This window comes from Mya arenaria, chromosome 5, assembly GCF_026914265.1.
Source record: "Mya arenaria isolate MELC-2E11 chromosome 5, ASM2691426v1".
In the NCBI taxonomy this organism is placed as follows: Eukaryota; Metazoa; Mollusca; class Bivalvia; order Myida; family Myidae; genus Mya; species Mya arenaria.
Genome location: NC_069126.1, coordinates 7,626,496 through 7,652,714, shown reverse-complemented (window position 1 = coordinate 7,652,714; position 26,219 = coordinate 7,626,496). Strand labels below are relative to the sequence as shown.

The 26,219-nt window shown below is 35.5% G+C and overlaps 2 protein-coding genes across 2 annotated transcripts in view; both read left to right on the top strand.

Annotated features, from left to right (window-relative positions):
* LOC128234420 (sushi, von Willebrand factor type A, EGF and pentraxin domain-containing protein 1-like) overlaps positions 1-18,548 on the top strand; it is a 32,763-nt gene extending 14,215 nt beyond the window's left edge. The window contains exons 11-28 of the mRNA XM_052948654.1: positions 993-1,107; positions 2,443-2,459; positions 3,137-3,313; positions 3,622-3,798; positions 5,478-5,645; positions 5,993-6,172; positions 6,351-6,521; positions 7,135-7,311; positions 7,892-8,065; positions 8,579-8,755; positions 10,031-10,207; positions 11,254-11,439; positions 12,166-12,342; positions 14,008-14,187; positions 14,742-14,868; positions 15,973-16,163; positions 16,402-16,442; positions 17,581-18,548. Coding sequence (XP_052804614.1) covers positions 993-1,107; positions 2,443-2,459; positions 3,137-3,313; positions 3,622-3,798; positions 5,478-5,645; positions 5,993-6,172; positions 6,351-6,521; positions 7,135-7,311; positions 7,892-8,065; positions 8,579-8,755; positions 10,031-10,207; positions 11,254-11,439; positions 12,166-12,342; positions 14,008-14,187; positions 14,742-14,868; positions 15,973-16,163; positions 16,402-16,442; positions 17,581-17,610 — 2,642 coding nt within the window. The 3' untranslated portion in view covers positions 17,611-18,548. The remainder of the gene's footprint in view (positions 1-992; positions 1,108-2,442; positions 2,460-3,136; positions 3,314-3,621; positions 3,799-5,477; positions 5,646-5,992; positions 6,173-6,350; positions 6,522-7,134; positions 7,312-7,891; positions 8,066-8,578; positions 8,756-10,030; positions 10,208-11,253; positions 11,440-12,165; positions 12,343-14,007; positions 14,188-14,741; positions 14,869-15,972; positions 16,164-16,401; positions 16,443-17,580) is intronic.
* Positions 18,549-21,820: 3,272 nt separating this feature from the next.
* On the top strand, positions 21,821-26,040 carry LOC128233904 (toll-like receptor 4). The gene has a single exon (XM_052947777.1). The coding sequence runs from the start codon at positions 21,960-21,962 to the stop codon at positions 24,579-24,581; it is 2,622 nt and encodes an 873-aa protein (XP_052803737.1). The 5' UTR covers positions 21,821-21,959; the 3' UTR covers positions 24,582-26,040.
* The last annotated feature ends 179 nt before the right edge of the window (positions 26,041-26,219 follow it).

Below are 26,219 nucleotides of genomic sequence, written 5' to 3'. Positions count from 1 at the left end.
TCTCAATGTCTGATCCTCAAATTTAATTTGGAGGTTGGACTTGACCCCTATTGATTTTGATGTTATCAGCTCAAAGGCCAAAGTCACTGTGACCTTAAATGCAAAAAGCTTGACAATATCTCTTCTTATGGTCTTTAATTTTGACTTGGTGGTTGGACCAGTTGATAAAGCCTATTGATTTTGAGGTCACAGGGTTAAAGGTCAAGGTCACAGTGATCATGGATGTGAAAAGCTTTTCTGAGCGATAAGTTGCAGATGCCTAGACCTATTATAAGTTCTTAAACTTGACCTGGAGACTTGGCTTGCCCAGTAAGTGAATGCTATTGATTTTAAGGTCATCAGGTCAAGGGCAAAGTCACAGTGACCTTACATAGGAAAAAGTTGTCAGAGTGATGATTTGACAATGATTGCACCCATGGCCCTCAAACTTGACATGAAGTTTGGGTGTGACTAGATGATCCCTTTTGATTTTGATTTTGTGGTTTTGAGGTCTCAGTGACTTTGAATTGGAAAAGCTTGTCTGCGTTATAACTTGACAATGATTGCACCCTGAAGGTTGTGAGTGTGACCAGTAGAAAGATGATCTCTAATGTGTTTTAGGTCATCAGGTCTTTGCATGTGAAGAGCTTGGCTGTGAGAAACTTGGTAATGCTTGCCATTTGGTCCAACGGTCAATGTCATAATGACCTTGAATGGTCAAGGGTCATAATGATCATGAACGTGAAATTGTGTCCTAGTGGTAGCTTGCCAGCATTGACGATCCTCAAACTTGTTGTGGAGGTTGGGCGTAAATAGTAGATGACCCTATTGATTTTGAGGTCAAATCAGCTGGCATTTCAGTCCATCCGTATTGTATTCAATTGTCAAAATATTTTTGACAACATGGCGGTCAGGGCGACATTATAATGTTTCACAAAATTCTCTTGTTCATAATTTTTTCACTAATTAGAAAATGAAATGATTCATTCCCAAGTCAACATTTTTATTTCAAGTAACTGGTGCAAGTGCTGACCTGGAGACACTGCTGTGTATTGCCTACCAAGCTACCATTGGTGCATGCTCGCCAGGATATTTGTGCTCTGTGGAAAATAACCTCCCAAATTGCAGGTAATGATTACTGATTTTGACATTTACATACACTCTATAATGTGTATTTATCATAGCTTTATTCATACCATTAATGTTAAGTTTCTGTTTTTTTCCTCGTTAAATGTGTATAGTCACAGATCAGCTTGAAATGTGAAAAAAGTCATAATTTTCTTTTCGGGCAATTATGATGTTCCATAATTTATGAAATTCAAATAAAAAAATAATTGGTGATTAGCATAATGAAAACTTTAGCATGTTATGGTTTACATAAAGTATAATTGTTTGTACCAAGGTAAGAATGCAATATATTCAAATGCTTTGCCACAATTAAGCTAAATGGGTAGCTGTATTAATTGTTGAAAATAGAAAACGCATTTCAGTCAATGACCAGTCTATTAATCGAACTAAAAAAAATATTTTCCTACTTGGGGTGTGTCTTTTGCATCCGTAAGTCACTTATCCAGAATGTAATTTGATTAGAGGGACTAATATTATACTCTGACTCTGATTGAAGCTGATGACATGATGCAGAACCACCCGATATGACTATTCTTAACTGTTTAACCAATAGAGAGATTTACTAGTCAACCAATAGGGAGATTTACTAGTCAACCAATAGAGAGATTTACTAGTCAACCAATAGAGAGATTTACTAGTCAACCAATAGAGAGATTTACTAGTCAACCAATAGAGATTTACTAGTCAACCAATAGAGAGATTTACTAGTCAACCAATAGAGAGATTTACTAGTCAACCAATAGAGAGATTTACTAGTCATTACATGATTATTGTTGACAAACAAATGCTTGTGGACTTGCATTCAAATTATTTATTAATTCTTTTGTGAAACAAAGTAGTAAATTATTGATGACGAATGTAAGCTGATCTATGTGTCTTATTAATTGAATATACATTGAAATTAATCAAACCATTAAAGCTGCACTCTCACAGATTGACCATTTTAACAACTTTTTTATATTTGTCATGGAATGAGCAAATTTTTGCGTAAATATCTGCAAACCAGTGATATAAGATTGCTGACAAAAAATCAGATTCTAAATTTTTATATTTCCGATTGAAAATTAATGTTTTATGGCTTAAACCATTACTAATGGTTTAAGTAAAATGCATAAAACTTCAATTTTTGATCTTGACTACAAAAATCTGCGATCTGATTTTTTGTCAGCAGTCTTATATAACTGGTTTCCATGGATTTTTGCAAAAAATGGCTCATTCGAAGATAAAAAAGAAAACAGTTGTCAAGATGTTCAATTTGTGGGAGTGAAGCTTTAAAACAATTTAAAACAATATTAGAACACATGATTTTATTTCTTGCTTATTCATATGTTTCAGACCAGATCCCACAACAGGTAGAACCATTTAAGCCTTAACTGAACTAAACATATTCACCTTTTTTCATAAAAACAGCTTTGGTGCATTTAAATAAGTTTTTTCCAACTAACATTCAACATGCATTTGTGTATTAATATTGTTTACACTGTTTCTGTGTGATACTTCCTTTTGCACACATCAATGTTTTGCCCCATTGCGGGAATGGGATGGCGGATAGGCGGGGCATACAAACCAAACTGCAATCACACCAATAGTAGGGACAACTTTGTCAAAATCCTTGGGGTCTGTGGTGTTCCAGGCATCAAACATCCAGTCAAATCTATTTCCCAGTTTCACTAGGCCTGTCTGGTTTCACCCACTGTCTTGAAGTCCTCCATATACTCGCCCAACTCAAATAACTCGGCACTAAAGTATGCAACAATTAATGCTACAAGTTTAATGTCTTAAAAATATATTTTTGACCAATACTTGTATGATACAAAAATTATTTAAAGTTGTAAACTTTTGAGTAAATATATGAGCCACTTTCCCCCATACGCTCGCCAACCTCGAATAACTTAACATTTAATTGTCCAACATTTAATACTACAAGTTTTATATTAAGAATACTCTTTTGACCTGAATACTTGTATGGTAACAATAAATATTAAAAGTTGTTAGCTTTATGTATTAATATAAGCCATTTTCCTGTCAGACTGTGGTCAGCCACTGGGCATAGCCAATGGTCAGGTGGAGGTACTCAACGGAACGCTGTATAGTGCTAAGGCGACCTACACCTGTAATGTTGGCTTCACATTAAAGGGTGACTCCATCCGAACTTGTGAGCCAGTCGGGAGCTGGTCGAATGCCGAGCCAACATGCAGAGTGACCGGTTAGTTGATCCCTAATTTCATTATTACCATTCAACTTTTTTTAAGTAAACTGTAAAAATCTGATGGTCTTTTTAATAAAAATGAAGCACAACATTAGTCATTGTTTTTTATGTTCTCTTTCTTAAGTCCATCAATTTCATTTATATTTGCAATTTGCAATTTTTCTTGTCACCTTATTTTAAGCATTAAAAAAATTTTTTTTGCATAAATGGTAATCAATCAAATGGCTAGTCCTATATGTTGCGATAATTGATTATAATTTGGAGCTTTGGACCAATTTTTATCTCTTATACCCATATATCAACAGACTGTGGAACTCTGACTGCCCCTGCCAATGGCGAGGTGTTTGCCCCTGGAGGGACAATATATGGACGGATAGCCAACTACAACTGTGACCCTGGCTTCAGCATTATTGGAGCCATCAGTGTCACATGTGAGAAAGATGGGGCTTGGAGCAGTGACCCACCTGTCTGCAGGGACACCAGTATGTTGGAATTAATATTTGTTAAGTTGCTCTACGGCTGACCTTCCCTGTGATCAAAAAAGAAATCTCAATAGTTCAATTAACATTCAATACATCAAATGGTATCTTGTTTCAGAGTTGCTGAAGTATTATTTAATTTAGTTAATAATGTCTATTATTAATATCAGTTGGTAAAATTGCACACCTCCCATTATAGTTACAAGAGATTCACATCTGGAGCCATTTGTATAATAAATTGTTAATTCTATGGTTTGGTGAAAATGTCTTAGTTAGCTGAGAATTTTATTGATCGGTCAATATGTATCTAGTTATGACTGTGATGTATTAACCCATCAAATCATGCGCAAACTTGCCAAAAGATACCATGTCCAAAACTAAACCAAGTTTTTTTTACAATTGGATTCTGGGGGCTGTTTTATCAAGAATACTTGAAGCATTTTCATATACCTTTATCTTTAAAGAGATCTCCTATATAAGAAATGGCTGGTTCCTGGATTAAAGACTACCATGTGTAGTTCTGTTGGTGAATTGTATTAAATTTCTGGTTGCATGAACCCCAAAAGGCTTATAATTGACACCACGACGATTACGATAAGGCCACGCCTACAGTGTCATGTGACCCTTCAGTAAGGGCCCTCTGACATGAACACAGAAGCAGACGATAATTATACAGAATTTATACTTGACAATAAAATAAAAAATGCATGGAACATGGTAAAACATAGCAATAAAAACTAGTATAACATTAAATTAGTTAATAATCATAATTAAATTCAATGCTTGATTCAGGTAAAAATAATTTAATGTCTCAACTTTAAAATAATAAATTTCTAAATAACATTGGAATTTTGTTTCAGTAAAATGGCAGTCTCTATTGCAAACCTCAAATTTAGGGAAACAAAACATGTATTTATTTCCTTTTTGAAAGTTAACAAAAATTGATATTTGTTTAGATTAAATGGAGTTTGCTGTTTTTCTTCCTTTCTCCGTTAAAATCACCTTTTATACAAGTTAAGTGAATTATTATTATTGATATAACTGCCTTTATATTTCTCTCAATGAATCAATACCCGTATTAAATGAATGGAAAACTGTTCTTACAAGGAACATACATGTAGGAGTTGGAATTGATCAATTTAAAGTCATTATATATAAATGCACAGGTTTATACATTGATTTGTGTCATTAATGAAGATGACTTTGTTATATCTATACGTACATACGTTTTGTGATCTTTAGCTATATGATATCTGATCTTTTATCTAAAGTTAATTTAAAAAAAATGCTTCTCAAATTAACTGAATTGTCCTTTTCACTAACAGTTTGTCCAAACAAACTTAAAAGCAAATGTATATATATGCTTCAGATTTAAAACTTTATGCACAAGAAGGAGAAAAAATTCAAAATGTTAAACTCAAGTTGTATTAAATAAAAGTGATGAAATTAAACTTTGATGGCCTTTTCTGTTTCTTTCTTAAACCACGTCTGCCTATGCATGAGTGGATTATGGCTGTTACTGTACTTAGAGTTGTGTATTATTGTAGTAGTTCTTTCCCTTTTCTTCTTGTTGTCAGAAGCTTTTAAAGGATTGAATTCCATTGGCAGAGAAATGAGCATAAACACTAAGCATTCTAGGTCCATGATCCTTAAAAGGCTTAGAATTATATGATTTATTGCAGGGTGTGGCAGCCTGGTAAGCCCAGGAAATGGCAGTGTGTTCCTGTCCACAGACGGGAACACTGCGGTCTACAGTTGTAAGGAAGGATTCGACCTGGATGGTGCAGCTTTACATACTTGTCTTGCGTCTAACATTTGGAGCGGGGACCCACCCACTTGCCAAGCTATAGGTAAGAGATGTATTGGTTGTGTAAGATTAAAACACATGCTTCTTAAATGTTTTGTTATTGAGGATTCAATTTTATATTGAGAATCATTGAGTCATGTCTTAGATTTGGAGGGTCCGATTTTGATGACATCTGCTTACAAATTACAACAGCAATTCAAAGTTTTCCCTTTTAAGTGTAAGCGTATTGTGCTTATTAAAAAAGCTGCACATATGCATGCAAGCTATTCTTTTTCATAATTTTCTCTTTTTGAACAATTGTCTCTTTACGGTATGGTTTGATTAATTTATGATGACAGATGTATCTTATCAATTTATTATTTTATATTGGTTGGTCATGTCTGTTAACAGATTGTGGAACTCTACCTAACCCGGCCAAAGGCAGTGTGGACCAGACCGAGGGCACGCTGTATGGAGCCACCGTCACCTACAGCTGTGTTATCTTTGGTTACAAATTGAATGGCTCCGACACACGTACCTGCAAGTTGGACGGGACCTGGTCCGGCACAGAACTGACTTGTGAACAAATAGGTGAGACTGTCTGCTTATACCCGTTGATGAAAGCAGAAATAATGAAACGTCGTGCACTGATTTATCATACTTAATGTCACCTATAGCTGACACTGTATTTATATTTGATACTGATTGGTTCTCAGACTTTTTTTATAATAATTTATTGTGCTTAGTATTTTTATTTTTTTTTATTCAGACTGTGGTCCACTGATTGCTCCTGAGGATGGCAACCTGGTGTTGTCAGGGACATTGCTTAAAAACACGGGCATTTACAGCTGTAACCTTGGTTACCAGCTCCAGGGTCAGGCAACACTCACATGCCAGGAGTCAGGCTGGTCACATCCCGCACCTATCTGTTTAGCGTCTGGTAAGCATTTTTTCATCAAATTATATATTGTGATGGTGGGGTTTTCTAGAAAAAAATCCAGGCATTGTCATTTCTGTGTGGAGAAGTTTTGAGCAAAAATCAAAAGGCTTTAACATTTATAAAGTTAAATACATATGTTATTAAAATCATGACAGAAGTAAAAATATAATTGTGTGAGCTGCATTGTGCAATTTTGATCCTTCTTATAATCCTGCTATTCATAAAATTGTTTTCTAAACATAGATCTTTATGGAACCTAAATAAAGAAAAAAAACGTTGATTCATTTTTTTTATTTTTAATTCATTGGGCTGTTTTAAACTCAGACTATGAATGCAGTCAAATTAAGTTCAGATGAAATATGTGGTTGCTATGGATACATGTTTAAGCCAATGGTCATAAATGATGCCCCAATAACAAACTTTTAAAAGAGAGAAAATTGGAAAAAATTGATATACCAAATTGAAACAATCATTATTTTTGTCATTATTTTATGATTATTTCATTTGTGATTATTATGTCCGAAGACCCTAAAGATTGCAATGCGGCATATACATGTATATAAGAGTTTGGATTTTTTCTATATATATGTTACTCAAAATATTTCTCTTGTAGGTGACTGTGGGGTTCTGACCATCCCAGTCTCTGGTCAAGTTGCCTATAATAAGACAACATACGGTGCCCAGGCCAACTACACCTGCTTGACTGGGTACCGGCTGGAAGGCCCTGAATCCAGAATATGTCAGTTGAACAACACGTGGTCTGGTTCCCAGCCTGTCTGTTCTATCATAGGTTAGTTTTACATTTGAGTTATTTGAAAATCTAACTTGTGTCTGTTTAAAAAAATAATTTAGTTTCATTGACCAATTGTACATCATATGTAAAGGTCGCAACCTTCACATGCAGTGTGGGTAATTCTCTTTTGTGTCTGGCAACGGTTTCCTGCCTCTCCAATGGACACTTTAATTAAAGATGCATTCTTACTCCCAAATAAGTTTTACCACAATTAATACAATTATTTTTATTTACCAAAAAGAATGAATAAATAATTTATCGAAAACAATGGTTCTTATTTATTTTTTTATTTCAAAGAAAGGTGCTGAAACATGGTATTTCTACCTTATGAGACGATTATAACTGTAAATCTTTAAGCACTCACCAATCATTTAATATTTGTGCGTTTTCAGCCATTAAATACACGATTACAATCTTGTTATCAGTAATAAATGTTTTCCATAAAAGCATTATTTAGTTAATAGTTAATTAGGTTTATCACTCAAAAATAATGTTTGTTATACATGTGTATTTTTTTTATGTATTAATTTTAAATATGAGTGTCACTTAAAGCGCACTTCATTAAATATCTTTGCAGACTGTGGTTTACTGTCAAACCCTGCTGGTGGGTCAGTTGCACTGACAAATGGTACGACATACGGCAAAATTGCGACCATCACCTGTAGTTCTGGTCACACCCTGGTTGGTCCGGCCACGGTCACCTGTCTCAAGTCTCAACAATGGTCACATAACTCTACATGCCAGATACAGGGTAGGAAAATGTTATTTGGTCACTTGAATTGTTATTTTTATTGCACCAGTTTACAGAACATATACTTTTATAGATGATTTATTTGTAGTGCCACAGAATGGCCAATTATTGATTACTAATATGTTAATAAACATACATGGTGTCTGTGTGACCTTAACTTATTAACCAGACAAATTAAGATATCATATTCTGAGCACCTGGTTGCATCAGCCAATGAGTTTCTTCATACATTAGACAAATGTTCTTTCAACAAATAAGGCAATGACTTGAAACTATTTTGAACATGATCTACTACATTCAGAATACCTCTGCCATTTACCATTGAAATCTTTACAGTTTAACTACGCTGCAAGAAGATCGCATGGAAATTTCAATAGAGCAGTTAAACTTAATGAATTTACTGCTGATAATCTTAATTATTTATTATATGTTATTTATTAAACTCGTAATAATTATAAATACAAATGACCAAGGAGTTCAGAATGGATCTATAATTGACATATTTCTTTTCAGACTGTCGGACTCTACCCAACCCCAGCAATGGTGCAGTGGATACTGTGGCTGGTACCACTTTTGGCTCCACTGCTCAGTACTCTTGTAACCCTGGGTATAGTCTGCAGGGACACAACTCCAGAACATGCCAGGAGACAGGCCAATGGTCTAGTACAGCACCAACCTGTAACATTAAAGGTATTGGCATGAACTTCTTCCAAATTATACCTTAAATTAAGCCAAGCATGATTGTTTACCATCAGTGCAAAAAAATCAGTCCATTACATCTAGTTTGAAACAAAAAGTAATTCGAGCCAAGTGAATTCCAGCCAACGAGGTCAACGCCTCACAGTAGCTGAAATTACAAATTATAGGGTATGTTATTTAGTCAATTAGATTATGTAAATAACTGATAAGACTTCATTGCATTCTGATGGATTTACTTGAACACTTGAAAACCAGCACCAAATGATCTTAACAAGTTACATTGATTGGCCACTGGTCGTTATCACATTGTCAATGTGAATGAGAACTCTATATTTTCAAGCCAACTTCCTGTTTTGCTTGAAAAAAACATCTCCTCTAAAACTACCAGTCCAAATTCAATTAAACTTTACAGGAAGTTTCCTTGAGTGACCCTCTACAAAAATACAACAAGGGGTCACAATTGATCAACAACAACAAAAACAAAATGGCCAACTTCCTGTTTTGCTTTAAAAAAACATCTCCTCTAAAACTACCAGTCCAAATTCAATTAAACTTTACAGGAAAATTCCTTGAGTGACCCTCTACAAAAATACAACAAGGGGTCACAATTGATCAACAACAACAAAAAACAAAATGGCCGACTTCCTGTTTTGCTTTAAAAAAAATATCTCCTCTGAAACTACCAGTCCAAATTCAATTAAACTTTACAGGAAGTTTCCTTGAGTGACCCTCTACAAAAATACAACAAGGGGTCACAATTGATCAACAACAACAAAAACAAAATGGCCAACTTCCTGTTTTGCTTTAAAAAAACATCTCCTCTAAAACTACCAGTCCAAATTCAATTAAACTTTACAGGAAAATTCCTTGAGTGACCCTCTACAAAAATACAACAAGGGGTCACAATTGATCAACAACAACAAAAAACAAAATGGCCGACTTCCTGTTTTGCTTTAAAAAAAATATCTCCTCTGAAACTACCAGGCCAAATTCACTTAAACTTTACAGGAAGCTTCATTGCATGACCCTCTACAAAAATACAACAAGGCATTGAGATTGATCAACAACAACAACAACAACAAAATGACCGACTTTCTGTTTTGTGACCCTTTTGTGACCAAATTAAAAACAAGGCATCGTCATCAGTAAAGATATGTTTAAATTGCAACATTTTTATTAATGCGTTATCACAGAGTGAGCGTTTTAGGGCCATATATTCATTGTTCATTGTTCATATATCCACTATTTTGATTTTGACATTTTCAGATTGTAAAGCTCTAGCAGACCCAACAAATGGGAATGTAGACCAATCCCAGGGCACTAAATATGGACAGACGGTCACATACACCTGCAGGGCTGGGTACCAGATAGTTGGGATGGGTACCAGACTGTGTGAGGCAGACGGACAGTGGACGGGCTCTCCACCAACCTGTGTGCAGAAATGTATGTTGGGTTGCCTCATACCAATTTTTTCTATTTGAAATGTGGAGATCACTTTTGGCTGATATGAATCATGCTCTCTCTCAAAACAGATTTTAATTTGGGAGTACTAATAAGTAACCCTGAATGTGATAGGAACACAACTGAAGTGAATGTAAACTGTGTTAGGCCATCAGAGGCAACATCGTTTATGTCACTGGCTGACAAATCAAGAACATGTCAATATAAATGCATGTCCATGATGGAGTTGACACATCCATGTCTGAATTGTTAAGTAAATGGATATAAACCTCATAACGCATACTATTTTTTCATAAAAAAATAACAAAAAGTATCTTTTTAGATATGCGTTTGAGTATTTTTTACCCATCATTGACCTAAAAATTTGTTATGTTTGGCACATAAAGACTATGAGTCAAGTGCAAGACCCGCGCCCCTACCTTGAAGATCAACTCTTAACTTAGAGGCTGATCATTATGCAGCATATATTCTAGAAAGTATTGGTTGTTGTGTTTAGCACATAAAGGCAACATAATGCCTACATGACCCTGACTTCCTTGACTTGAAGGTCAAGGTCAACATTAGCAATTTATCTTTATGGAATGCTGCATATATGCTTATTGGGTATAGGTGGTTGTATTCAGGCTGTAACTTTTTCAGGTAAGGGGGAATATTGTAGGAACTTAGATGTTTAGCACATTAAGGTGACATGTTGGATGCTAGATGCATGTCCTTATCTTTGAATGTGATGCGTGTCTGTTCCAGGTCCATATGTTCCCCACATTAAATAATACAATGAAAACTACAGGGACAAGCCCAGTAGTCATAAATTCAAAAATAAACCCTTTTTAGGGGCACCAGGCAAGGGCCATAACGACAATAAAATATTGATACAAATTCCCCAAACAACAATGAACTATCGATTCAAAGTCCCCGAAAGACAAGAAATATAGATACAAAGTAAACCAGTATATACATGTATCCTAATTGTGAATGGCACTACGGGGCTTTTGTCACTTAAAAGGACAGCTCTTGTTTATCTTTGACAGTATGTGGAGTCCTATCTGACCCAGCCAATGGCCGTGTGAGCTTGTCCCAGGACAGATCTGTAGGCTCTGTGGCAACGTACACATGTAACACAGGATTCAAGATTCTGAATGCATCCCTTGGGAACACCAGGACTTGTGGGCAAGACAGCCAGTGGACAGGCAATGCTCCAACATGTGTTGCTGTTGGTAAGTTGCTGCTGCTATTGGATTACAATTTCATTTTTTTTTTTTAATATGTTAATCCTATTTTTGCTTTTTTTAAGGTACAAAAAACAGGGTTCAAATTTAACTCTTTAAGGGAATTTCATATTTTTGCAAGTGACTTTTTTGTTTTCTCACTAAATGATGAAACACTGGAAACTTTTAATTTGGTAATTTGGTGACATACTTGTCAAAGGGGAAAGCATTGTGCCATTTTTCTGAGGCGACTATAAATTAATTGCTAGATTCTCATATCCGCCCGCCCCATCTTTTTCTGCAGCCCCTTAAATTCTATTGACTAAAAAAAATTGTTTAACTGGGGTCTGTATTTGCATATCCGTTCGTGTCTGTCCGAGAACAGGGTTTATTCATACCAAGGGTGGTTGATGTATAACATTCACATCAAAAAGGAGAATTGTTACAATGGTGTTTTTGGTTAGTTTAGAACCCATGAATATGGTCCCTTATGAAATTAGAAAGAGCAGGAACACATAAAAATTATCAAAAGGTAAAACAGTCATCTAAGAAAAACAGAAAATAAATTGTCACCTCCTGCCCCCATTTAAGAATAATGGGATAAAAATCTCAGTTTTCATAGAGAATAGCTTAATATCAGGCCAACAATCAAATACTCTGCCTTTTACCTTAAGAGATTTTCAGAATTTTACTTGCTTGTGCAAAAGTGACTCACAATATTCAAATTTCACTCAGACTGTGGTCCACTGTCCAATCCATCCAGTGGACTACTAGAGCTCTCAGCAGGGACTGGATATGGTAGCTCAGCCACATACACATGTAACAAAGGCTACATGGTGAAGGGACCCAGTATTCGTATATGCCTTGAGAGCGGGAATTGGAGTAGATCCCCACCTGATTGTGCTGTCACAGGTCTGTCTTGTTTTGTTCTTTTAGATATATGGCATAATCCATGCTTAGATATATGGCATAATCCATACTTAGATATATGGCATAATCCATGCTTAGATATATATGGCATAATCCATGCCTAGATATATATGGCATAATCCATGCTTAGATATATATGGCATAATCCATGCCAAGATATATGGCATAATCCATGCCTAGATATATATGGCATAATCCATGCTTAGATATATACATGATGGCATAATCCATGCCAAGATATATGGCATAATCCATACTTAGATATATGGCATAATCCATGCTTAGATATATATATGGCATAATCCATGCCTAGATATATGGCATAATCCATGCCTAGATTGGTATAATCCACACTTAGATATATGGCATAATCCATGCCTAGATATATGGCATTATCCATGCTTAGATATATATGGCATAATCCATGCCTAGATATATGGCATAATCCATGCCTAGATATATGGCATAATTCATGCTTAGATATATGGCATAATCCATGCATTGGAAAAACAATAACCGTGGTACATGTGACTCAAATTAATCAAGCTTTTTATTTCCAGTTTATTCTAGTCAGTGGTGTAGTTACTTATAGGCCTTGTAGGCCCATGCCCAAATTTGAAAAACTCAAAAATGCAACAAAATCTAATAGCTACTTAAACACTTTGAACAATTTTTTTTTTATTTTACTGAAAACAAGTTTGGTGTTTATTTAAACTACTTGCAAGGTGTATCGCTCGGTTTTATGGCAATCATTGTAATCAAGTATAATTGAGTGTGTGTAATGTGCATATAAAAGTCCCAAAACTCACATAGAATCATCAGGCCTACAAGCTTTTTAGGCCCTAGCTTACACCCCTGCTAGTCTAAAGTGTATCTGGTCATACCAACATTTAAGTTTCAAAAGGCCAAGAAAATTGTAATGGTTATAGGTTGGCAATCATAGGGAGTTCTGGGCCCTTGGCACTGTAACAACAAGAGTGTAGCTGTGCCCATACTTGTATACTTAAATAACATGTTGTATAACCTTTACTTTAATATATCCTAGAATACATAAGTATGTGTAAAATGACATTCAAGGTATTTATGTATTGGTAAATAACCTTAAAAAAATTGTCAATCTGTTTAACTATAGCACTGGAAGATATCATTTTTTTCTGTATTAAAGTTGTAAGGTCATCATACTAAAAGGTCCTGTACAAGCATTTTAATGTTCCATAAGATACTTGATTTAACACACCACATTGGATGGATTTGTATCAATAATTCATTTTATTTTCCATAATTAATTGAAGTGATAATTTATCCTTAAAGCTGCACTCTCACAGATTTACCATTTTTACAACTTTTTTATTTTTTGTTTTGGAAAGAGCAATTTTTTGCGTAAATATCTGCAACCCAACGATGTAAGATTGCTGACAAAAAACCAGATAGTAGATTTTCATATTTCCATTCGAAAATTAATGTTTAATATCTTAAACCGTTACTGCGATTTAATTTTTTTGTCAGCAGTCTTATATAACTGGTTTCCATGGATTGTCGAAAAAATTGGCTCGTTCTAAGACAAAAAATGAAAAAGTTGTCAAAACGTTTAATCTGTGAGTGTGCTGCTTTAAACACAATTATAAGTAGTTTATTACCAATTCACAGAGTGCAGTGGTCAACTCTCATCTCCACGACATGGTAAGGTGAGATACCCAGATGGGGCCTTGTATGGGTCAGAAGTGGTTTACTCTTGTGAGTCTGGCTACCAGCTGAGAGGGGACGTCAGGCGCAGATGTCTCACCAATGGTAGCTGGGATGGGGTTCAGCCTCGCTGCAAGAAAATTGGTAAATATGGGGGATTTGGTTTTTATGGAATATTTGAAACTTAAGATTGTCAGAGTCTTGTCATTTTGTTGTTATAATGAGTCTTGTTTATATACTTGTAAAAAATCATACTTCTAGCTAAGGCCAATATATTTTATTTAGTTATTTAGGGACCGCCTCATTCTGTTTTATTTGTTCAACATCTATTTATACACGTATGTGTCTCTGACGCTGTCAATTTACATGTGTTTTCAGTCTACAAATCATGATAATATATGACTTCAGTTTCATTATATAATAATATGTTTAAAAATAAGTTCAACCATCAACATTCCCTCTACAATTGTTAAAAAATGAGCCTGAGAAATAAAAGACTTTTTCTTGGCCTGAAATATTTAAGATTGTAGAAAAATTGCAAATCTTTATGGAACCATTAAATATCTCAACCATTTTAGTTCTTTAATTGTTTGTCATCTTTTCTAGTGTTTTCAAAAGTATAATGTTCTATTTCAGTTGACACAAGTAAAGCTTCATGCATTTCTTGAAAAGAACATGGCTTTTCTGTTCCGTTTCAGATGAATATGGGCTGGCCATAGGTCTAGGTGTGGGACTGTCCGGCACCATCATCCTCATCATCCTGGGCGTGGCTCTGTGTATGCTCTACAGGAGATACTTCATACATCAACACAGGCCTACGAAAACGTATGGAAAATCATTTGCATTTCGTCTTAGTTGTAACAGGTTTTTCGTCATGCAGGTCATACAGATAAAATTGACATAGGCAAAACCACCATGATATATATTCATAACAGTTAAATCAATGGGGAGGTTTATAGGTTGTGTGATAACCCTGGACAAACAGATGCATGTGGATTGTATTTAATATGTTCTTTTGTTAAACAAACTCGGTTATTATCAAGGGTGTGTTAATCAGATTATGCATCATAGCAATATATACATGTATGTTGGGCAACTCATTGTTAAAGGTTAAACTCCTGAGCGTTGAGAGGAATATGAGCGGAAACTCTGCTTTTTCTGTGAAATCAGCATCATCTTACTGTTGGTGACATACACAATGCAAATGTATTTTTAGCTCGCCTGGGCACAAAGTCTGGGCACGCGGGGTTCAGTTTGTTCTCCGATCAATAACTTAAGAACCCTTTGTAGAATCATGACTTAATTTGGTCAGAATGTGTATGGGCATAGTATCTTGAACAAGTTCAATAACCAGCCATATCACTATACACCAAAGAGTTATCACCCTTTATTTATAGAAATTACATAAAATTGGTCTTGAGCGATAAAAAACTTTAAAAGCCTTTGACCAATCATACCCAAATTTAGTCAGAATGTTTAGGGCATAACATCTCAAACAAGTTTGATTACTAGCCAAATCACTGTACTCAACAAGGAGTTATTGTCCTATTAAAGAAATGTCTAGAGCACCAATGAAGATTTACCTAGGTTTGCGATAACGGGCCATCTTGACCCACTTGTTTGCAGTATTGTAAATGGCTACTGAATATAAAATTAGCCAAGATATGTTTGCCTGTGGATTGTCCAAAAAAACTGTCATTGTTATTTTAATTTTAAATTTACACGGCAAAGAATATTTCACCGGTATAAATGAACAGGTGTGTATTAGAAGTCATGAAATGAAATTGATTATGGTGCTACTAAAGCCCCACCTACACTGAGTGCCCCAGTAATGGGAGGCCATGCCCCTGTCCATCAAGATGTCCAACTCACCGGCCACATACCTTGTATCCATTAGTAGATAAGAAATGTCTTTTATATTGTCCACAGGAAGATACTGGTGCCCACATACTCCATCCCCGCCTACCCTGAAACCCAGTACATGGAGGCACCGTCTCTCCCCCTCAAGATGACTGCCTCTGGAGCCACCACAAGCCATTATGTTCCCCTCGGCTTCAGTCACAATAGGGCTGTCACTGTTGAGGACAACGAAAGCAGTTTCTCCGAAAGGCGAACTTTAGGTTAGTTAAAACACTGATCTGGTTCTTAACAGTTGTAGTTGTAAACTTTTATAAACTATAAAAGTTTGAATATTTTTCATAATTTTATTTACTGTGCTGGAATTGTAAAGTTATCCCTATTTGAAAAAATATATATTTTACATAGAAATATCACCAATATATGAAAGTGTTTCAATTTGGCATGCTGTGTGAGTGAGTGAACAGTTCATCATTCACTGATATGTTGTCTTTATTGTAGACCGCACGTACAACAATAATCACCTGCCAGGGGAAGAATATGTAAGTAAACAACTTCTTGGTTACACAGGAATTAATTGCTACCAATTGCAAATAAACTTAACAAAATATGCTGATCTATCAATATCACAAAGCATGAACATGAATAGCTTTTTCACCAATGTGACAGTTAATTTGTACCATCCTAATAGCTGATTTGAATGGAATGTTTTAACATTATGTTTAGAGAATATTTTCCTTTGACACCATGCCGATCAAAGCTAAGACTCAATTTATCACTTAAAATGAAAGGAAGAGAAATGAACATGTATAATTGCTGTTCTTAAGTTTGTAAAAAGGAGCAAATTTATTTCCCCAATTATTAATGTCAATAATAGCATATGTCATTCAATATTTTGTGAAAAGGCATTAAAAATTTCATTCAAATGTAGTAGCATTTAATTCTATGTGCAGATATTTACCACCACCATTTTAGGCCTCATATATGCATGAAGCACTTTGAAATCTTATGGTGATATCGTGAAGAAAAAATATATTTTTATACTGAGTTATGTAACATATTAATTGCAATGCATGCAAACTTTGTATAATTTAGTTTATTACCCATCCAAGGCATTTAAACAATTTATGTGTTCCAAACCCTTATTTCCTTAGCAACATTTACTAGAAATAATATGGTTATACATGTGTGCTTAATTTTATGATCCTACATTAGGGGACTCTTTGAAAAATTAATTTGATATTTCATTACTATATGAATTCATAAAATATAAAGCATATATCTATGAACTTTATGAACAACCATTGTATGTACACCATTTATGGTAGCAGAACCCTCAGATTATCATAGGACCTTAAAATCTGTAAATCACATGGCCAGATGGGTGTTGATGTAGGTGCATCTTGACTAAAGTAATCTCATTACAGTTGAAACCCCATTCCCTTTAACTCGCTTTGCTCAATTTCCTAGATGGCTCGAACTGGATGTAAACGACAATTATTTTTCTACTGAATATCACATTCCTGCTTGGCTTGTTTTTCCCTGAGCTTTCGAGCCAACAGGGTTCCGCTTACTGAAGTAAGTTATAAAAGATTTGATGTTTAGTATACACACATAACTACAATGTAAATGTAGATGTTTCCATGACGAGAGTAAGAAAACATTCTTCCTTACTTTCAGTTCCAGTACTATCCCTCTCACCAATTTTGATGAGCAGATTGCCAGTAGAGCAGCAATAACAGGGACCATATCAAAACTCCACTTCGATACACTATATCAGCAATAACAGAGAATATCAAAACTCAACTTGGATACACTATAGCAGCAATAACAGGGAAAATATCACAACTCAACTTCGATACACCATATCAGCAATAACAGAGAATATCAAAACTCATCTTGGAAACACTATAGCAGCAATAACAGAGAATATCACAACTCAACTTGGATACACTATAGCAGCAATAACAGGGAGAATATCACAACTCATCTTGGAAACACTATAGCAGCAATAATAGAGAATATCACAACTCAACTTGGATACACTATAGCAGCAATAACAGAGAATATCACAACTCAACTTGGATACACTATAGCAGCAATAACAGAGAATGTCACAACTCAACTTGGATACACTATAGCAGCAATAACAGAGAATATCACAACTCAACTTGGATACACTATAAACAACTACAGCAATTAAAACTTAGAACATATCACAACTCAATTGGGAAACCTATGGACATAATAAACAACTAGAGCAACTTTAGCTTAGAACATATCACAACTAAGTTTGGAAATCTATCAATATGATCAACAATAGAGCAACTTCATGTTCGTATAACTAGAACTATATTAAAATTTATCCTGGAAACTTACCAGAATGAAAAACATGGACCATACCACAACTGATTTGGATGATTGCCAGATTAAAACACCCTTATAGCAAGACAACCGGGACCTTTCTCTCCATATCGAAACAACACTGAAATGAAATGCAAATACTACTGCATTAATGAACATTCACTGTTATATGTTTTTTGTTTTTTTTCAATGAGCCATTATTAAGTTTCTGTTGTCAAGGTGCAGTGTTATATTAATATGATCTTTTGTTAATGATGTTCTGGAAAGTGTGCTTTTGCTTGAGTTTTTACTATGATACTTTTGTACATCAATGCAAAAATAAAAACGTTATATTGCCATGTTTTCTTTTATATCCCTTTTATGTTATTGGTTAGTTTTTTTTTCTGGGAATTTTGCTAGTCAATCTATAAAAACAACTTCCAAGGGTGGATCCAGGATTTGACGTGACAGGGGGCGTAACTTAGGGACGTACCCTTTTGACGGGTACTTTCCCTCCGAACTGAAATTTATTTAGTTGAAAAAGTTGACAGGGGGGGGGGGGTAGTCCCCCAAGGAAATTTAAACAATTTCTAGTCTGATATGATGCAGCATGGGCGTATACGATTTCTTTTTTTTCCCACCTCAGATAAGTAGATCCATAGTTTAACTATGCTAGAAATTCTTATCTTGCCCACGGGCAAAGATAAAACAAGTACCCATATGGAACTCCTTTGTAATGGTCATCACATTGTAATTACCTCCCTTGTTGAAGATTGTCGTCTGTATAATCATAGAAACCTTGTCTTGTGGCAATATTTAGAATGCTAATTAATTATTTCTCGCTTCAATATCACCATAAAAAGTTTTAACACACCTTTAAAGAAATAATGCTTCACTCTCCTCAGAACTATTTAAAGACCGATTTGACTATAAACAGAATCTGAATCACTGCGCACATATCCATGACAACAACGAATTATCATATATCCATACGCATTTATTTTCAGTACGCGCAAAACAGATCCTGCAAAAAATAATTTTTTACTTAATTTAGTTACACTGAGGTGTGAGAAATAGCATCTACCATAGCCGTTCGTGTTAGGTTTATCCTCGTTTCCGCAAAACACCTTACGCTCGGGTCGGGATAAACCTTATCTTACACTCTCGGCCATGGACTTTTCTTTTTTTCTTTTTTTCTCTACAACTTGGTAAATTGTGGCCACAACTTGGTAAATTGTGTACACAACTTAGTAACTTGTGGCTACAACTTAATTACTTGAGGCCACAACTTGGTAAATTGTGTACACAACTTAGTAACTTGTTGCTACAACTTAGAAACTTGTGGCCACAACTTGGTAAATTGTGTACACAACTTGGTAAATTGTGTACACAACTTGGTAAATTGTGTACACAACTTGGTAAATTGTGTACACAACTTAGTAACTTGAGGCCACAACTAGAGGCCACAACTTGGTAAATTGTGTACACAACTTAGTAACTTGTGGCCATAACTTAGTAACTTGAGGCCACAACTTGGTAAATTGTGTACACAACTTAGTAACTTGTGGCCACAAATTAGTAACTTGAGGCCACAACTTGGTAAATTGTGTACACAACTTAGTAACTTGTGGCCACAACTTAGTAACTTGAGGCCACAACTTGGTAAATTGTGTACACAACTTAGTAACTTGTGGCCACAACTTAGTAACTTGAGGCCACAACTTGGTAAATTGTGTACACAACTTAGTAACTTGTGGCCTCAACTTGGTAACTTGAGGCCACAACTTGGTAAATTGTGTACACAACTTAGTAACTTGTGGCTACAACTTAGTAACTTGAGGCCACAACTTGGTAAACTGTGGCCACAACTTGGTAAATTGTGTACACAACTTAGTAACTTGTGGCCACAACTTAGTAACTTGAGGACACAACTTGGTAAATTGTGTACACAACTTAGTAACTTGAGGCCACAACTTGGTAAATTGTGTACACAACTTAGTAAATTGTGTACACAACTTGGTAACTTGAGGCCACAACTTAGTAAATTGTGTACACAGCTTGGTAACTTGTGGCTACAACTTAGTAACTTGTGGCCACAACTTGGTAATTAGAGGCCACAACTTGGTAAATTGTGTACACCACTTAGTAACTTGTGGCTACAACTTAGTAACTTGAGGCCACAACTTGGTAAATTGTGTACACAACTTGGTAAATTGTGTACACAACTTAGTAACTTGAGGCCACAACATGGTAAATTGTGGCCACAACTTGGTAAATTGTGTACACAACTTAGTAACTTGTGGCTACAACTTAGTAATTGAGGCCATAACTTGGTAAATTGTGTACACAACTTGGTAAATTGTGGCCACAACTTAGTAACTTGAGGCCACAACTTGGTAACTTGTGTATACAACTTGGTAAATTGTGGCTACAACTTGGTAACTTGAGGCCACAACTTGGTAAATTGTGTACACAACTTAGTAACTTGTGGCTACAACTTAGTAACTTGAGGCCACAACTTAATAACTTGTGGCCATTACTTATTAAATCGTTGCCTCAACTCAATAATTTGTGGCCACAACTGAGTTTAGCCAATAAAAACAGCTGTGCCATCTTTAACTCTTTATGGCTTTAACTGATGATAGTACGGTTATATGGATACCCCGGATATTTTGCCATCATAAACCAACTTTATTTAGTCCTAGTGGAAATAATAGGAGGAAGAAAGATGATGGAACGCTGTCAAGGTCGCGAGTCATGGATTTGGATATGGATAATAAACTCAAACCTAACGCTCAATCAATCGCCAAACATCGTTGTCGCATAACTCTGTAACCATGAGTAGGGCCTAGAATGCCCGATCGCGTTGACAACAAAGTCACAAACAGAATGAGCGTTACTGTACTCTCTTCGTCATAACGTCAACGACCTCAGCACTCTGTGCAAATGACATAGACCAATTTGAATTCTATGACGTTTTTCTCAAAACGGTAACAATATTACCATAAGAAATGCCTTCCTGAACACAGTTACTTGGTATATTAACTGCATTTTTTACCAGTCGAGCTAGCTGATTTGAGCAATTGGTCCCTATGATGATCTCTTGGACTGAGAATCATAAAAAATGTGTTTTAGTACTCTATGATACACATTACAAATATGTTAAAATTTCATACAATCTTTATCATGAATATATGCCTATTTTTGATAACATTTTATCAATGTAGGCATACTCTATTGACCTGTCCTCCATTTAAGGAGTATTATTCGCTTGACCGTGTAAACCGTGTACACTTTTTGTACAAGTCGGTTGTGCCAAGCCCATGTAGGTCATTTCTGTACATACAAAATAAAATGTTCGATTTTTGAAAACATTTATTTTGAAACGGAATTTACAAGTTTTGAAGGTAATAGAAAATTACAAGAGAAGAAAATCAATATTTGCAAACCGAACAAGCCACTCATAGTCTGCAAGGAAGTTTATTATCACCAAATTGATCTACATGTAATAACACTATTTTTCCGGTCAAACAAATCCAGGTTCTTTATTAGCGTCCTTGTTTCATGCAGATAAAGAACCATAATTATCTTAAATTTGGCCATTCCATAGAATCATCTCGAATGCTTGAGTCGTGTATATTTCCAATGTTTACCATGGAGATTTATATTCAACTTTTACTACATTATTATTGAAGATGTTGGATTGATCGATCATTATGACAAATATGGAGTTGTGGACAAATTTACTATTTTTATTTATAATAGTAAATGCATGTGTTGTTCGGGAAGAGTTTGATATGTTGGCAACGGCTACTGATACTGAGCTAAACAAACATGTATGCCATGGACCATGCCATTGCATCTACAGGAGATTTAGCATCGTTGTTGATTGTTCACATGGTCAGCTCCAGGCAATACCACCAGATCTACCAGAAAACACGACAGAACTACAGTTTTCGTATAACAAGCTCACGGCATTGAATAGTTCAATGTTCAATGGTCTTATGAAGCTTGAAATATTGAACATAAGTTTTAACGAAATAAACGACATTGAACCGAATACATTTTCTGACCTAGGGGAAACTCTGACTTCTCTATACTTAACATGCAACAGAGTTCGATACATGGAAAGGTTTAGGAAAGCGTTAACACCATTGTTACGTTTAAAATCCTTGTACATACAGCAATGTTTGAAAGACATTGAAGACGGTGAAGTATTTCCAGCGAATGAATTGAAGCAAATGCCACATCTCACTAATCTTTCAGTGGATTTGATAAATAAAGAAGGATTCCCCATATATCTAAATGGCCTTGAATATATGGACATCAAGTATTTTAAACACGACCCACGCATTCCAGATCCACATTTCAGAGGAACTAACAGATGCAACTTGCCAACACTGAGTAGGGATTTGCTTGCCAATCTAACGAATGTTCGTTGGCTCCGCCTGAACAGCTGCAATATTTCAAAAGCTGAAATAGATTGCCTTGTAGATTTTGACAATATAATTTCCCTGGATCTTTCGTTCAATGTGAACTTGGGATTTACGGCATTGCCAGAAATAATGTCCGGACTTCAAAATAAAGACTTTGAGGAATTAGTTATTCATCAAATCCATGATACATTTGGTGACTGCACTAAAATTACCAAAAATCAACTCAAATACTTCCAAAACGTTACAAGCTTTCGAAAACTAATAATGAGCTCGAACAGATGGTCGTCATTTGAAGAAGATTCGATTGAGTTTATCCCAAAAGAGTTTCAATATATTGATGCAAGTCAAAATTTAATGCTTTTGGGGAACTATTTTAAAGATATATTCTCAGGAAAATATTTCTCAAACGTAAAGTTTGTCAACATTTCTACCCAAAGAATAAAATATGGAATTAAACCACTTTTCTTTAATCCAACATTCTTCGTACAAGATATGTGGCAGAATCGTGAAGCTATGGCGAATAATACGAACAGGTTATGCCCCAGTTGTCAAACGAATACAAGTCATGTCGTCGTACCGTTACCGCAGAAGATTGAAGTTTTAGACATAAGTCAACTTGACATGGATATTCGGGTTCTCAATTTGTGTATTTGTGAACCCAATAGTCTTAGAGAGTTTTACATGCGTAAAAACAAATTCAGAACAATTGAAGGTCCGCTGATGGGTATGAAACATGTGCAGCTTCTTGATTTGTCGAACAACGCTTGTGCAAATTTATCTTCTGAGGCGTTTCATTTTCTTCCTAATTTGACACGGTTGTATTTGTCGGGAAATTTGCTGGGTTATTCATTGGAACGTGACGAAGCTGGAATAACATTTCAGAACTTGAGTCGGCTCGAGGAACTTGACCTTTCATTCAACGAATTGCGTTACCTTCCTTTTTATATATTCAAGGGTTTGACAGGTTTAGAAATGTTGATATTGAAAAACAACAATATGAAGACATTTGCTGTTAATATGCAGATGATGACGCGCCTGAATCGTTTAGTCCTGAATAACAACAATTTGAGATATATCCCTAAACTTCAAATGAAACAGATCGACAAAATTATACAAAGTAAATCGCTGCGAATTAACTTGGCGAATAATAAGTTCAAATGCAATTGTACAGACACTGAGTTTGTCCGATGGATTCAGAATAACAATGTGAACCTTGTGGATGTTGAGACCTACATATGTACATACATAGACGACACACCTAAAAATATTACCGGGTATAGCCTCGTGCACGATCTGGAAAAGGAATGTGCCAGCTACACCCTCCTCATAGTCGTGGCATCAATACTCGTGTCAGCGTTTCTGAGTATTTTGACTGGCGGCATCATATACCGGTATCGTTGGGACTTGCGATATTTGTATTATTCCTCGAAGTTTCGTATGAAGGGATATATGCCGGTCGACGCTGATGAAGATAGGTTTAGATATGACATATTCGTTTCATACAGTGATCAAGAAAGACATTTTGTCGTTGCTGATCTGGTGCATGAGTTGGAGGAATCACGGTCTTTAAAATTATGCATCCATGAGCGAGAATTCTTTCTCGGTGGCATGGTGACTGAAAATATCGTCTATGCCATAAACAACTCTAGAAAAACTCTGGTACTTCTTTCAAAGGGGTTCATCGAGAGCCACTGGTGCAGATACGAGTTGAACATGGCCAGGATGGAGGCGATCAAGACTGGAAGAGATGTGCTGTGTACCGTTAAGATGGAAGAAATCATACATGACAACATGCCGTTGGAAGTGATTGACGTCCTAAGGAATCATACGTACATCCAACTTCCGGAGGAGAGAGAACATATGACCATGTTCTGGGACAGGCTATATACAGCACTTTCCTAATAAAATGTATGAACCTGCCTAATTGAAAGCAACAATTGTTAGGTCTGCTGTGTATTTCCTTAATAAAATCATAAGTATTAACTGGAATTTATGCGAGCGAGAGAGAAATATGGGTGAGAGGTGACAATTTCACTGAAGCGGGGATACAGCAAACCGCTTTTTGGGTAAAAATGTTTCAACACTCGGGAAGTGACACCTTAAGAACTCGGCTTCAACGTCTACATCCGATGTTGTTTTTATGGAAAATGGCCGGGGAGTTCTAATAAGACTGATAATATTGTCTTGTCAATGGCGACCTAGTATTGGAATTTTTGGTCCTAGATCAAAACGATCTTAAGATACTGTGCATTTTTAAAACTGATGACTATGCTTTTTGCCCTCTTAATCAATTTGGTGTTAACTGTTCGTCATATGCAACCTACCACTAATTTAAAAAACAACCTTAATTCCTGACCTTGATCTAGTGACAGTGCTTACTAAATTTTATAAGCTGCTGACCACTGACAAAAAAGAAGGGTAATTTACTATCAAATGAAAACTTCCAAAAAAATATTTAAGTGATAGTTCAAACTGTTGTAGTAAGTGTTGTAAAGGGCACACTCACCAGACAATAAAATTCAGAGTCGAATTATTTTTGGCTGTTCATCACGTAACGGGACATACTAATGTTTTTAGCCGACTATGGTCGTTTGTTTAAACGGAGTTCTGGTTATGTTTGGACTAACCGATTATAGTGTTGTGCTTGTCATTGTAGTTTTGAATATTCCTTGCACTGAATGCGGCATATGCGTATGGTAATGATTCGCATTAATATCGAGTGATTCATGTTTGAACCAGGTGTTTACATTTTTCGTAATTGTGAAGATTCCCATCGTCTTCATATTATAATCCTTGATAATATTTAGCTTTGCTAGTATGTGGAAATATTGTCGTTGAATCATGACAAGTTGTATTATGTCCAATTACGTGCCAAATAGCCAAAAATTAGCTCTTAATAATACTTCTAGTGTCTGTGTCAATGGATAAGCAATTTGATGATATTGTGATGGACTACAAGCGGCACGGCATAGGTTTTATTCAAATTTCTATGTAGCTTAAAGTTAACAGTTTTGTACAATACTGGATTGTTTATACAGGTGTATTAGGGTACAATTCAAATCACATGTCCAAGAGGTTAGTAGGCCTTGTTTCTGATGCAACTGTACAATGTTAATGCATAACATAAACATTATAATATGGTACAAAAAATAATAATGATGAGTTGACATACTGTTTTGGAACTTTGGGTACTTATTATCAAACGCTGTCAGTCTACGGACGCGTTGCACCCAGTAATTGTAAACTGACCTTAAGTGACCATAGGCTATAAATGATTAAAGTAACACGATTGTCACTTTTCACAAACCCATTTCAGAAGTGAAAATTGTATAAAAACTGCGTGTTCAAAAAAAAGAGAGAAAGAACGATGGAATGAAGTTGATAGATTATTAAATTTTGAGAACTATTTAATTTAATGTTTTGATCTTGGTCTTAATGTTAACTAGGTATTGTTGATTTAATTGGGAAACTTGTATTGTTCAATGACTGACCTTTGATCTACTGACCTAAAATTCAGTATTGTCATAATCGGGTCGTCAC